This window comes from Bos javanicus, chromosome 11 (genome assembly GCF_032452875.1).
Source record: "Bos javanicus breed banteng chromosome 11, ARS-OSU_banteng_1.0, whole genome shotgun sequence".
NCBI classification, from domain to species: domain Eukaryota; kingdom Metazoa; phylum Chordata; class Mammalia; order Artiodactyla; family Bovidae; genus Bos; species Bos javanicus.
Genome location: NC_083878.1, coordinates 9,431,385 through 9,444,019, shown reverse-complemented (window position 1 = coordinate 9,444,019; position 12,635 = coordinate 9,431,385). Strand labels below are relative to the sequence as shown.

At 53.2% G+C, this 12,635-nt stretch overlaps 1 protein-coding gene across 4 annotated transcripts in view; it reads left to right on the top strand.

Annotated features, from left to right (window-relative positions):
* FHL2 (four and a half LIM domains 2) overlaps nucleotides 1-12,635 on the top strand; it is a 54,111-nt gene that overhangs the window by 40,512 nt on the left and 964 nt on the right. For all 4 annotated transcript variants that reach the window (XM_061431812.1, XM_061431810.1, XM_061431811.1 and 1 more), the window contains exons 2-5: nucleotides 362-539; nucleotides 6,854-7,028; nucleotides 11,547-11,716; nucleotides 12,388-12,574. In XM_061431812.1, coding sequence (XP_061287796.1) covers nucleotides 384-539; nucleotides 6,854-7,028; nucleotides 11,547-11,716; nucleotides 12,388-12,574 — 688 coding nt within the window. In that variant the 5' untranslated portion in view covers nucleotides 362-383. The remainder of the gene's footprint in view (nucleotides 1-361; nucleotides 540-6,853; nucleotides 7,029-11,546; nucleotides 11,717-12,387; nucleotides 12,575-12,635) is intronic.

The following is a 12,635-nucleotide window of genomic DNA, read 5'->3' as shown; positions in this document are numbered from 1 at the left end:
AGATGGAGAAGATGCGCTGTGCAGGTCCATCCTGTCTGGGGCAGGCACTCCTCCTGGGGGATGAGGGCTCTGGCTCCAACTCTTGATTTGTGTCCAGCATCAAGACCACTTTTTCTGACACGGTCACCAAGAACTAGGACTTTGAAGGAAGCGGAATGCGCTCAGACACAGAACTGCCCCCAAATAATTTTTTTTTTTAAAGTACTATTGAAAATGACAAGGTGTTTCAGGGGTGAGTGTCAACTGCTCAGCCAGGAGACAAGCCACCGAAGGTAAAGGTGATGGTCAAGGTGACCGTTATGGAGGGGGACAGTCATGCCATGTGAACGCTCGCTGGAACCTGTCCTCTCCTCCCTGGTAGGTGACAGACATCCGGGGCCAAGATGACCGAGCGCTTTGACTGCCACCACTGCGAGGACTCGCTCTTCGGCAGGAAGTACGTACTTCGGGAGGAGCAGCCCTACTGTGTGGCCTGTTTTGAGGCCCTGTTCGCCAGCACCTGTGAGGAGTGCGGGAAGTTGATCGGCTGTGACTGCAAGGTACCCCGGCTCCTTGGGGGTCCCCCTGTGCTCCCTATATCCTCCCTTACCGCCTGGCTTCCCTGCGCCCCACATTGGCTCCCCATGTTTCTCTGCATAGTTTGCACTTAAGTCCTGGTTCCCATCACCTTGAACACTCCCGAGCCCCATTCTGCTGGGCTGGGACCCTGCATGAGCCCTTCCTAGCCTCCCCCTGCAGGCTTGGTCTCTGCCCCCTCCCAGTCGTGCCTGCTCAGGGCTTTCCAGGAAGTGTACGCCTGGCCTCCCAGGTAGACTTCTGATGGCCCCAGGTCAGCATCCTTATCTAACCAGACACCTGCCGCCCAATCCCTTTCTCCCCTGAGGCTCCCAGCTCTCCTCCTGGGCTGACTCACAGGGCAGGTGTGCGAGGTCAATATTTGCGAAGTGAGTGTGGTGCGGGTGACACAGTGCCTGCCTCCTGGGTGGAGGGTTTCAGAGGCTCTGCCTGCCCTGGGGCATCTGGGGAGCTTCTGGTCTTCATGGGGAGGGTCTGCTTGTGTAGCTGCTGGCTGAGCGGGTGCGGCTGGCTCTACTGTGCGTCTGCCCTGGGTCTATCTTGCATCTCATCCTTCCAAGGGCCTGTGGTGAGCAGCTGGTTGCACACCAGCTTCTGTCTCTGTGTCTTTAGTAACAGTCTAGGAATGATTTCCATCTGGTGTGGGGAAAGCGGACTTTGCCTTGAGCAGAGACAAGGGGCGTGGGATGCCAGCCGCTGGAGCCTGAGCTGTAGTCACATGTCCTGGCTCCAGAGCAGGGTGGATTCTGAGAGGAAGGGAAATGGGGACCCTCAAAACAACTGGAACTTTGGCTACAACCAAGAGCAAAAGCAGCTGGTCTTGCTCACCTGAAAGCTGCCGGCCCTCCGGCCTCCAGCTCTGGCGGGGGATGGATGTGTGTCTGAGTCCCTCCGCATCCCTCTCCAGGCCAAGCAGGAGAGCTCGGACACCAAGTTGCCCCGTTCCAGCCTGGCTCTATGTCTCACTGGCTGTGTGATCTCAGGCCCATGTCTTGACTCCCTCAGTGCCCATCTACGTGTTTACAAAATGGAGCCACAACAAGGAAGCCTGGGTCATGGGTTCTCACATGTGCAGCTACGAAGCAGCCAGAGTTCTAAGGAGCAGCTGTGTGTGTGGTCAGTCGTGTCCGACTCTTTGCGACCCCATGTACAGTAGCCCGCCAGACCCCTCTGTCCTTGGGATTTCCCAGGCAAGAATACTGGAGTGCTTTGGTATTTCCTTCTCCAGGGGATCTTTCCAACCCAGGGATCAAACCCGAGTCTCTTATGTCTCCTGCGTGGTCAGGTGGGTTCTTCACCACTAGCGTGACCTGGGAAGCCCAGGGAGCAGGTGCTGGTGGTATGAACTCCAGTCCCCTCTTCTCTGCCGACTGCACCCCTGCTCTTTCTGCAGCTCAGTCCCTCCCCAGGCTTCCTGAAGCTTCACCCTATCAGTTTTCACTAAAGAAACATCAATAAGAATGTCTGCTTTGAGGGAGAACTAATAGGCAGAGAGAAACTTACTATTTTCTAAAGGCTCTCCCCGGAAAAGACGTAAGTAGGTGAGCGTTTTGGATATCATTCTGACAAAGAACAGCTCTGGGTTTTGGGGGGTCTTTTGGAGCATAATTGCTTTAGTGTTGTGTTGGTTTCTGTGTACAAGAAAGTGAGTCAGCTATATGTATACATATATCGCCTCCCTCCCACCCTCCACATCCTGCTCCTCTAGGTCATCCCAGAGCACCGAGCTGCTCCCTCTGCCATACAGCATCTTCCCACGAGCTGTCTGTCTCACACATGGTCGTGTAGATACGTCAATCCCAACCCCCCAATTCATCCCACCCTCCTTTTCCCCACTCCATGTCCACACATCTGCTTTCTACATCTGCGTCTTTACTCCTGCCCTGCAAATATGTCCGTTAGTACCATCTTTCTAGATCCCACATATGTGTATATTCATATATGATGTTTGTCTTTTTCTGGCTTATCAACTCTGGTTTGAAGGAGATGTTTTGGAGATTTGGGGCTAGTCATCCTTGGCTGGGAGCTAAAGTGAAAACAAAACTGAAGTCACTGATCGTTTCTTCAGTATGATTTAGTGGACAGGCCCTTGAAACTGCTTATCCTTCCGCGCATGCTTTACGAGTAAATAAACAAGAATCCCCCCAGAGCGGCCAAAATCAACAAGACTGCTGTGGAGAGAAGACTGCTGTTTAGTCAATCACGCTGAACTTTTCAACCCGGATAACCGTCCACTGTGGAGTCTCAGCGTGTGATTCTGTGCATTTGGGAAGGAAACAAAGAAGTGAACTTGCAGTTAGACCTCGGCATGTGGGGTTTTGAATGTTTGGAACCGTTTTCTTGGCTTTCGGAAATAATTACGAAGTTGGCTTTGTGGAGAAAGTGATGGCAGGAGAAACGTGCCTGCCTTTCAGGGAGCGAACCTTGAGCCTGGCAACAGGGTAAGTGGCAGGGTTTCTGCCAGAGTCTTTCTTCAAGGATTTGAGAGACCATACGGATGGGGACATAGTGGCCTGACTGGCACAAAGCACGGAACATCTTTGCAAAGTGCTGAGCCGAGTGGCGTGGCCCACCCCCCAACACAGCGGGATCCTGTGGGCCTGAGGACTGGGTGGCTCGGGAATCAGCAGCTGATCTTCCCCCAGCCCAGGAGAGACAGACAGGGGCTGGAAGATGGCGAGGGACCCCGCCGCCCTGGGCTGCCCCCATTAACTGGGGAGTGCAAGGTCCCTCCAGGCCACTGACTCCACCCACGGCTCAGCCGAGGCCTCAACAAGGGCAGAGCAAAGCCACAAGCCCTTCCCACGTTAGGAGTGTCTCTGAAATGGAAAAATGGAAAATCTGAAAGGAAGTGTTTGCGCCTAATCTCACATTGTTTATCAAACATTTTACAGCAATTTATGACATTCTGTGTGCATAAGATTACCTTGCTAGTTTTTCTAGGATGTGTTGAAGATTTTTTTTTCTTCCTTTCTTTTTCACCCCTTCATGCACTCTCTCTCTAGAGAACCTTTAAAACAGGGGCATTTTCTAGGATGTTTCAAAGTTCTTGAAAGTTAGTCAGCGAGCCCCTACCTCTTAGCCTTGAACCTCTGGCATCTCAGTGGTGTCTCTGGGGACCACCCGGTAGGCTCGACACACAACAGAATTCAGCGAGACAAGACTAGCTCAGTACTACAAGACTGAAACTCCATTTGGAGCAGTGAATGCCAGCGGTGAGAGGAGTCACTCAGAGCCCAGTTTACAGACACACGTTTAGAGCAGGCGTCAGCCTGATTCAGGCACCAAGTCGGATCACCTAAGCAGACCAGATGCCTCGGCCTTTCTGTGCCGACTTCCAGTCCAGCACCACGAGCCCCGAGCCAGCAAAGCTTTTTCCCACCTTGGTACCCATGCAGTGTGGACTTTACCACAGAAGCGAGTCCCAGAGGAGGTGGGGACGTGAAGTATCAACTTGACTCAGACTGACATGTAAGGACAGCACGAGAGAAGGAGGATTCCCAGGGAAGCTGATAGCACAGCCTCAGATGGGGCTTCCCACAAGCGCCCCTGAGCAAGCTGCAGGATGTGGCTCTTCCAGGCGTGCCCGTGGGGGTGGAACCCAGGCCCACAGGGCCAGCATCACTCGTGGCCACACGGGCATCACCGAGCAACTGGTGTCCTAGCCGGGCCTCCTAGCCAAGGCAGATGAGGGTGAGGGCCTTTGGAGGCCAGGACAGTGCAAGCCAGGGTATGGTCAGGGGAGAGGGGAGCATGGCAGAGAGGAGGCTGTGGCAGAAGGTGAGTCTGGGTGAGCATGCTGGGGCCTGCTTGTAAAGATGCTGCCAGGCCAGGTAAAGGTCTGTGCCCTGCCAGATGCAGACCAGGAAGAGGGATGCAGGGGACCGGGTTCACGGCATCTTAGCATCATTCAGTTAAACTTGCTCACCTATAAAATAGGAATAAAATGTTATTCCATGGCATCATTGTGTGGTTCAAAACAAGAGGGGATTAAGGGAATTTTAGAGTTAGAAGGGCCGCGGAGGCTGAAAGTGCTGTACAGGGTAGAGTGACTGAGCCCAGGAGCCTGGAGCTCTTAGAGGAGGGCATGGAATCCGTCTTCGTCTCATGAGTAAAGGTGACCCCAGCAAGTGACGCTTTGGGGCACCTGCTGTCACCATGAGCTGGGATCAAAGACCAATGTTAGCAGAGCAGTTACAGTGTGCCAGGACTGTGGTTAATTCTTCACCATCATCTCTGCTTCCTGGGTGGCATCTGAGGCTGGAAGGGGTCAGGTTACTGACCCCCCCCCCCCCCCACCACCCCCTCCCCCGCCACCATGCAGCAGGCGTGCGGCAGAGCCAGGACTTGAGTCTGGAGCCTGCAAGTTTAATCGCTGGGGTGAAATACATCAGGCGTTTTAGACACGTGCTCCCAGCGTCCCCAAAGGCACTAGTGGCATGGCGGTGTGCGGGGCTGTGGCTCGAGGTTCCCCACCTGCCTGCAAGCCAGGTTTCCTCGGCCTGGGGCCGGCGCCGCTGACTGCAACTGGAACAGGGGTGGGTGAGCTGTCGTCCCACCTCAGCCCACCCCCCTCCCCGCCCCACTGATGGTGATGCCAGCTTGTTCAGAGAGAGTTGTGACTCACCATGGCTCCTGAGAGCGTGGGCGTAGATTGGTATTTATCTTCAAGAAAAACATTTTTGTCAGAAGGTTGAAGAATTATCAAATGTCTTTGAATGAACAGTTCAGGGCTGTTGTGTGTTAATGCAGAAATGTGTGTGTGTGCATGTGCGTGTGTGCAAGACAGGGCAGACAGAGGGAGCAGCTGTGCAGGGGGGTGAGGATGCCCCAGGGAAGGGATGGCCAGTGACTCAGCTCGGCAGGAATCACGGCAGGATGGTGACCAGCCCCCTGGAGTGGGTGTGGGATGGGGGCGGGTGAGGGTTCCAGGCAGCTGCTGTCACCAGCCTGGAGGGCCATGCCATAGCCAGGGTGTGATCAGTCCCTCCCTTGAATGCAGGACATGGGATTCGGGACAGCGAGCTACCAAATGACCAACAGCCTCAGAAGGGTGGAGGCCAGGAGCTGGACCTCCCTCTGGAGGATCTAGTCAGGACAGGGTGTAGTATCAGATTTAGAGGGAACTTTCTAGTGTCAAAGGGGCTTTCTTAGTGGCTCAGTTGATAGAGAATCTGCCTGCAATACAGGAGACCCAGGTTTGATCCCTGGGGTCAGGAAGATCCCCTGGAAAAGGGGATGGCACTCCAGTATTCTTGCCTGGGAAATCCCATGGACAGAGGAGCCTGGTGGTCTGCAGTCCATGGTGGTGCAGTCAGCTTAGCACACATTCATGCAGTGTGTGTCAGAATTTCTTTCATTTTTGACGCTGTGAATAAGAGTCCATGTTTGTCCATCACTATCTGTCCACTCCGTGATGGACACTTCGATGGCTTCCACCTTTTGGCTTCTTGAGGGCTCTACAGAATCTGGGTCTACAGATTCCCGCTTTCAATTCTTTGGGACATGTACCCAGAAGTAGAATTGCTGGGTCATGGGGTAATTCTCTGTTTAATTTTTTGAGGAACTGCCTGCCATACTGTTCTCCATACCAAAAACAAAAAGTTGTTAAATTCATTTATTCCATAATCAGCATTACAACAGTGACCACATGATCCAAACCCCAACTCATCTTTAATTAGGCTGATTACTGTCCTCAGTGGACAGGACTTTAGATGGTTTGTTGTCTTTATTCAAATTCTCAACAAAGACAGAGCGGAACTGCACTCACCTGGGTACATTCATCTGGCTTCCTGGTCCAGCCCAGTGGGAACTCTCCCAGCCGGCGCCCCTCGGTCTGGCCCTCCTGGTCTGTGCCTTCTCTGCCCAGTTCACGCATCCTCTGGTCTTTGATGTTCAGCTGGTGGCACTTCCTGGAAGTGTTCTACCCGCCTTCTCCAGGTTGACCCAGGGACCCCACCCCAGGCTCTGTCTCTGAGGTTCCCGCAGCCCAGCCTCCCTCCCCTGGGAATCAAAACAACCCCTCGGGCATGGTTGGCTCTGCCCCACGTGCTTGTGGCCAGTGGACCCCCAAGGTCTGTGTGTCCAGCTGAAGCACTGATGAGTTTCATGTGCAGTTTCTCTTTCTTACAGAGAGTTCTCAGGGAAAGCCATCTGTTTTTCAGAAGCTTCTAAACAGTGGCTCCGTACCCCACCTGACCCATTCCAGCCCCTCGAGCTCCATTTCCCTGCCCCCCAGTCCCTCTCACGTCTCTGTCTCTTTGCTCTGGGTCTGCAGGACTTGTCTTATAAGGACCGGCATTGGCACGAGGCCTGTTTCCATTGCTCGCGGTGCCGGGGCTCCCTCGTGGACAAGCCGTTTGCTGCCAAGGAGGACCAGCTGCTCTGCACTGACTGCTACTCGCAGGAGTACTCGTCACGATGCCAGGAGTGCAAGAAGAGCATCATGCCAGGTGGGCGCCATGATCCCACCTTTTGCACATGCGCGAAGTCCCCAAGCCCTAACCCCCCCAATCCCTCCCCACGCCCCCCTCCACCCCTGCACACTCATGCTGGACCTGGAGCTGGGTGCTGTGCCCCATGCGGGTGACATTCTGGCAGACTTGACCGCAGCTGGGTCTAGTGGCCAGAGATGAATGACCTGTCTTTTGATGGGGGGATGGGACTGTGTCCCTTGCTTTTGGTGGGGTGGGGGGGATCTTTGCTTTATGGGAGAGAGGAATCTTCTTTTAAAGAACAGAATGGACAAAAATGCTGTATGAAATATTTTAACACAGTATTCAAAAAATGAATCTTGTTAGACACACAAAGCAAGGGCAAGAAGAACCTAAGATCTGGACCCTGGATAGTTCATCGGCCACGGAGTGTCAGTGACATCCTCTATATGACCAGTAAGGGGCGACTGGACAGTAACCTTGCCAGACTTAGCGAATAAATACAGGACTCCCAGGTAAACTGGAATTTCAGCCGATCCCACCTGAGACCTCGTTAATCTGGCTTCTCTGCCAGAGAGCCACATAAAATCAAGAGAGGCCTCTGTCCTTTGACTGTCTTCTGGGGTGTGCCCCCCAAACCAGGCTCAGGGTGGTGGGAGCAGGGCACAGGTCTAGGGTCCCCAGCTCTTGGGAAGCAGGATGCTGCTGCCTGGGGAGCCCTCAAATTGCTCAAGAAAGTGTCTGTCCTCAAGATGGCTTCTTGGAGGATGCGCTTTCTTTAGTCCTGAGAAGCTTTAGAATTAAGGGCACACTTATCAGGAGAATCCAACCCAGAGCAATAATATTGTGTTAAATAATCTGATAAAGCATGAGTGAAGTTTAGAAAGAAAATTGGTCTCAAGAGTAAATTAATTTTTTGATTCTAACTAAAAGTGTGCAATTGAGTGATTTAGGTTTGTGGTTTTATACGGGGATTTTCTTAATCTGTAAATGTTTTTGACATTTAAGATACCTTAGTTTTTGAGGCTGTGAATAATGGTCCATGTTTGTCCATCATTATCTGTCCACTATATTTATATATTTAGCTCACTTCATCAACAATTACTTAAAAACCTGAAGTCCAGTTTGCCAAGGTCCTCCTTGGCATCGAACTTAGAAGGGATATCAAATACATTAAATTTTGTTGTTCATTCGCTGAGTCCTGTCTGACTCTTTGCAGTCCCATGGACTGTAGCACGCCAGGCTTCTCTGTCCTTCACCATCTCCCGGAGTTTGCCCAGACTCATATCCATTAACTCGGTGATGCCATCCAACCATCTCATCCTCTGTCGCCCCCTTTTCCACTTGCCTGCAATCTTTTCCAGCATTGGGATCATTACATTCTAAGTGTCCTTTTAAAGGACTTCACTACATTGGTGAATGGAACCAAACATAAAGTCATGCCCCTTAAGAGTGATTTTTAAAATTTGCTGTATCCGTGAACACGCTGATAAGATGTGCAGGATGAAGTTCGATGGAGGGTTTTAAATTTTCAGCTTCAATAGAATGAATGTCAGCTTGTAGAAACCTAGGTGCCCTGCAGAGTCATGCTAGTCACACAGCAGCTGGGGTTGCGCCGACACACGCAGAGAACTTAGGCTACAGGGATCATTTAGAGGCAGACTCCTGACTCTGCAAGGAGACTGACCCAGGGGATGCCCAGCCGCCGGGACCCGAGCCAGGGCCATGCGTATGGTGAAAGACACAGCTTTCCAGGGCAGCAGTCCAGATTGGGAAGAAAAGTGTTCACTGCCGTTTTGACAAAGACAAATATACCTTAGAGTAAGAGGTGAATTTTTCCTAAAATCCCTGAGGCCACCAAGATGATTCTTGATTCTGGCAGGCTGGTCTCTGAGGGCTGCTCCCCCTCCCCCCGCCCCACTTTCTCCCCAGGGACATGCATCTCACCATCTCTGCTGTTGGGGTTTTTAGGAGAAGCCTGGCTGGTGTCTACTTTGATGGAGGCAGTAAGTCAGAGCAAGGCAGCCAGGAAAGGGGCCCTTGGGGGTGTGACCTTTGAGCAGTCTCAAGGTCGACCTGATGTCAGTGGATGGAGAAGTCAGAAGAGGGCACATCTGGCAGAGGAAATGGACCGGGCATCAGAGGTGGTGTGCCCAAAAAGGCCTGCAAAAATAAGTACTAGATACTTAAAAAAACCAAACAGGAAAAAAACCCACAAAACTAGATCAGAGCGCTAGCTTCCTTCCTTGGTTTGGTTTTCAAAAGTGCTACAACCAAATCAAGATGAGAGCAATGCAGACTGGCAGCACGGCTTCTGCAGGTGTCCCCACTCAGCACCCACAGCTGTGAGTCACCAGTCCGAGGTATGAGGCTCCCGAGCCCACGCAGGGATGCTAAGCCCTGGCTCCAAGGTGCACCACGGCTTCCAGGCAGCCTCACGCTGTTGCCAGGCCTTCGCTAGTTTTCAGATTCCTCACTTGCTCCTTTGAATCAGAAAGACACCCCTTCCTCCAGGTGGACTCGGTCCCCTGGCTCCTCCTCATCTGCACGTCCTTAGAAGGAGGAGCTTTGCCGCCCCCTGCTGGCGACTCTGCACAAGGACCACAAGGTCTGCACCAGGTCTGTGGGTACCCAACCTGGGTGGGACCTGGGACCTAGGACTGGACATCTCCCTGAGCTCCGGGGTGGACAGGAGGCTCATTCTGAACATGCAGAAGGCATGTGTGGTTTGGTTGGGAGGCTTTAGTGAGACTCAGGATTGTCGGGTATTTATGGACAAATTCTTTGGTGTCTGGGCTGAGTGACCAGAGGGAAGGTCAGAGGTTAAAAGAACTAGTGTCAGAGGTGTACATGGGAAATTAAAATCCCAGAGACCAAAGGAGATTTTGGTTCTAGAATTTACAGCAAAGTCCTTCCATCATTTTTACCTGAAATTTAATTGCTTGATGTAATTTTTGCCATTTTCAGGATTCATTGCCTCACAATTTAATCACATAGTTGTGAGGATCACCATTTGCTCCCTACCCCCTGCACACACACTCTGAGTGTTTTGTACTCTCTCTGGGAGGTGGTGTCTGGGGTCTAAAAGGCCAGGAAGCTGAGAAGGTGAACCTGAAAACAATGACACCTGCTAAAACAAGCAGGCCATGATTCTGGAGCGATGCTCAGCTCTTTCCAACCAGCTACAATTTGGCCGCGTCATTTCAGCCTCAGTGCTAAAAACTAGTTACCCAATGCCTGTGTCCCAACACGAAGCCCCCCACACCCCGCCTCCAGCTCCAGAGCCGCCTCCCTCCTTGCTCCCTGATCTGAGTTCAATCTGACTCACGTCTTCTATCTGTAAGCTCCGTCCTTCAGGTGCGCCCAGGGGGTGGCCAGAGAGGAAAGAACCACACAACAGCGCCCATGGTCGAGGATGAGCCAGCGGGTGGGTTGCGGCTGTGTCTGGGAAGACCTTGGTGATGACCTGGGGAGTCCGGTCTGCCCCTGAGCTGCCCAAGGACCAGGAACCCTTCTGTTTCCTCACCCAAGAAGCTCCTTCTCCCTAAGTCCTTCCTTGCGAGCATGCTAAGTGCTTGCTAAGTTGCTTCAGTCACGTCCAACTCTTTGTGACCCCATGGACTGTAGCCCACCAGGCTCCTCTGTCCCTGGGGATTCTCCAGGCAAGAATACTCCAGTGGGTTGCCATTTCCTCCTCTAGGGGATCTTCCCCACCCAAGAATCAAACCCCTGTCTCCTGCATTGGGAAGCAGTTCTTTACCACTAGCGCCACCTGGGGAGCCTGCAAATTCTTCTGTAGTACTTCACAAAGGGAGCTCGCGTACACATTTCTCTTACTTAAACCATCTCTTTCTATAAACAGACACATGCTCTTTTTTTGGCAAATATAGGGAAGAAGTCCAAACAAATACAGCCCTCCCTGCTGTGAATCAAGCCTGATGGGGGAGTGGGGAGGGGTGAACCAACAGCGTTTTCTTGATTTCTGGTCTGCTTGAGAAATAATGTAAACCTCTCAGCTGATAGCACTTTTTCCGGAAGGAAATGGAATATCGAGATAAGATCAGAAAATTGTTCAATGGAAGTACAAGTGAGGCAGGTGGGTTTTAACCACTAAGATTCATCACAGCTCAGTCTACATGGCCGGCTGCATCAGTTTCCATCCCGCTGGGAACCAGATGGGTGTTCATCCTCTGGTCCCCGTGCTCCAGATTCATGTTCCCTAAGGATGAATCTGAGCTGTGCCAGGTGTCTGTCAATATTTCACAAGCTGAGAGACAAGTATTTTTTCCACTTAATGTTCATAATCATCCTGTTCAACACGTAAGTATCGACTATGTACAGATTCTGTTCCAGGAGCCAGGTGTGTGGCTGTGAATCGACTAAATAGGAAAGATGCTGGTTGAGAGGCGAGCCTTCCAAGCTGGAGTGACTCTATGCGGGTCCCAGGACTGGAGGGCGGCAGGTTCTCAGCATCAGTCACTGGGCCTCCCGGGTGGTCAGTAACGACTCAGCTGCTGTCTCCTTGACCGCCGACAGGCACCCGCAAGATGGAGTACAAGGGCAGCAGCTGGCACGAGACCTGCTTCATCTGCCACCGATGCCAGCAGCCCATCGGAACCAAGAGCTTCATCCCGAAGGACAGCGAGAACTTCTGCGTGCCCTGCTATGAGAGGCAGTATGCTCTGCAGTGCGTGCAGTGCAAGAAGGTACCTCTTACTCGCCCGGCCTGTCTGTCTGGCATCCTTTCCTAAACAGCATCCTCCCATCCCCAAGGTCCCTCTGCTCACCGCTCTCCTTGAATAAATGAGAAACCAGCCCTGGACTGGGCCAGGGAGGAAACAAGGAAACTGGAAAGGTCTCAGGGTGGGGATGGGGGTGGAAGCAGACCACTCATCATACTGTCCAGGGCTGTGTCCCAACAGCACTAGACACGGTCGGGAGGCCGGCCCTGGGCTCATTCCCCACGCCTTCCAAGAAGCCGGTTCCACCGTGGTGCTGACTGACCCCAGGTGTCTGCTAAGGCTCTTCCTTCTAACGCCCGAGTAGCTGAATAGACTGTTGAAGGAGGTGCCCCTGGAGGTAGAAAGATGCTCAAGGGGACCTGCGCTCGGGCGGGGCTGCCGAGGACGGCAGGTGACATTGCATCCTAGCCGGAGCTACAGTCTCTGGCTTTGCCCTCCTGCCAGCCAGTAGGCGGCGCTTTCCCGGGCAGATACCCTGGTACCCAGGTCACAGATGGGGACCCGGGTCTGCGGTGGAGGGCATTGGGATGGGGCTGGCAGGGGTGCCCTTCCGTCTGGAGAGCGTGTCTGGGGCGAGGACCGTGCGTCCTCCAGAGGAGTGGGCGCGGCGGGAGCTGAGGTCCCTCTACCTGCAGCCCATCACCACCGGGGGCGTCACGTACCGGGAGCAGCCCTGGCACCGCGAGTGCTTCGTGTGCACCGCCTGCAAGAAGCCGCTGTCGGGCCAGCGCTTCACGTCCCGCGACGAGTTCGCCTACTGCCTGGGCTGCTTCTGCGACCTGTACGCCAAGAAGTGTGCCGGCTGCGCCAACCCCATCAGCGGTGAGTGTTCCCTCCGGGCCTGCATCACCCCCGTCCCTCCCCGCGGGTGTCCTGTGTTAGC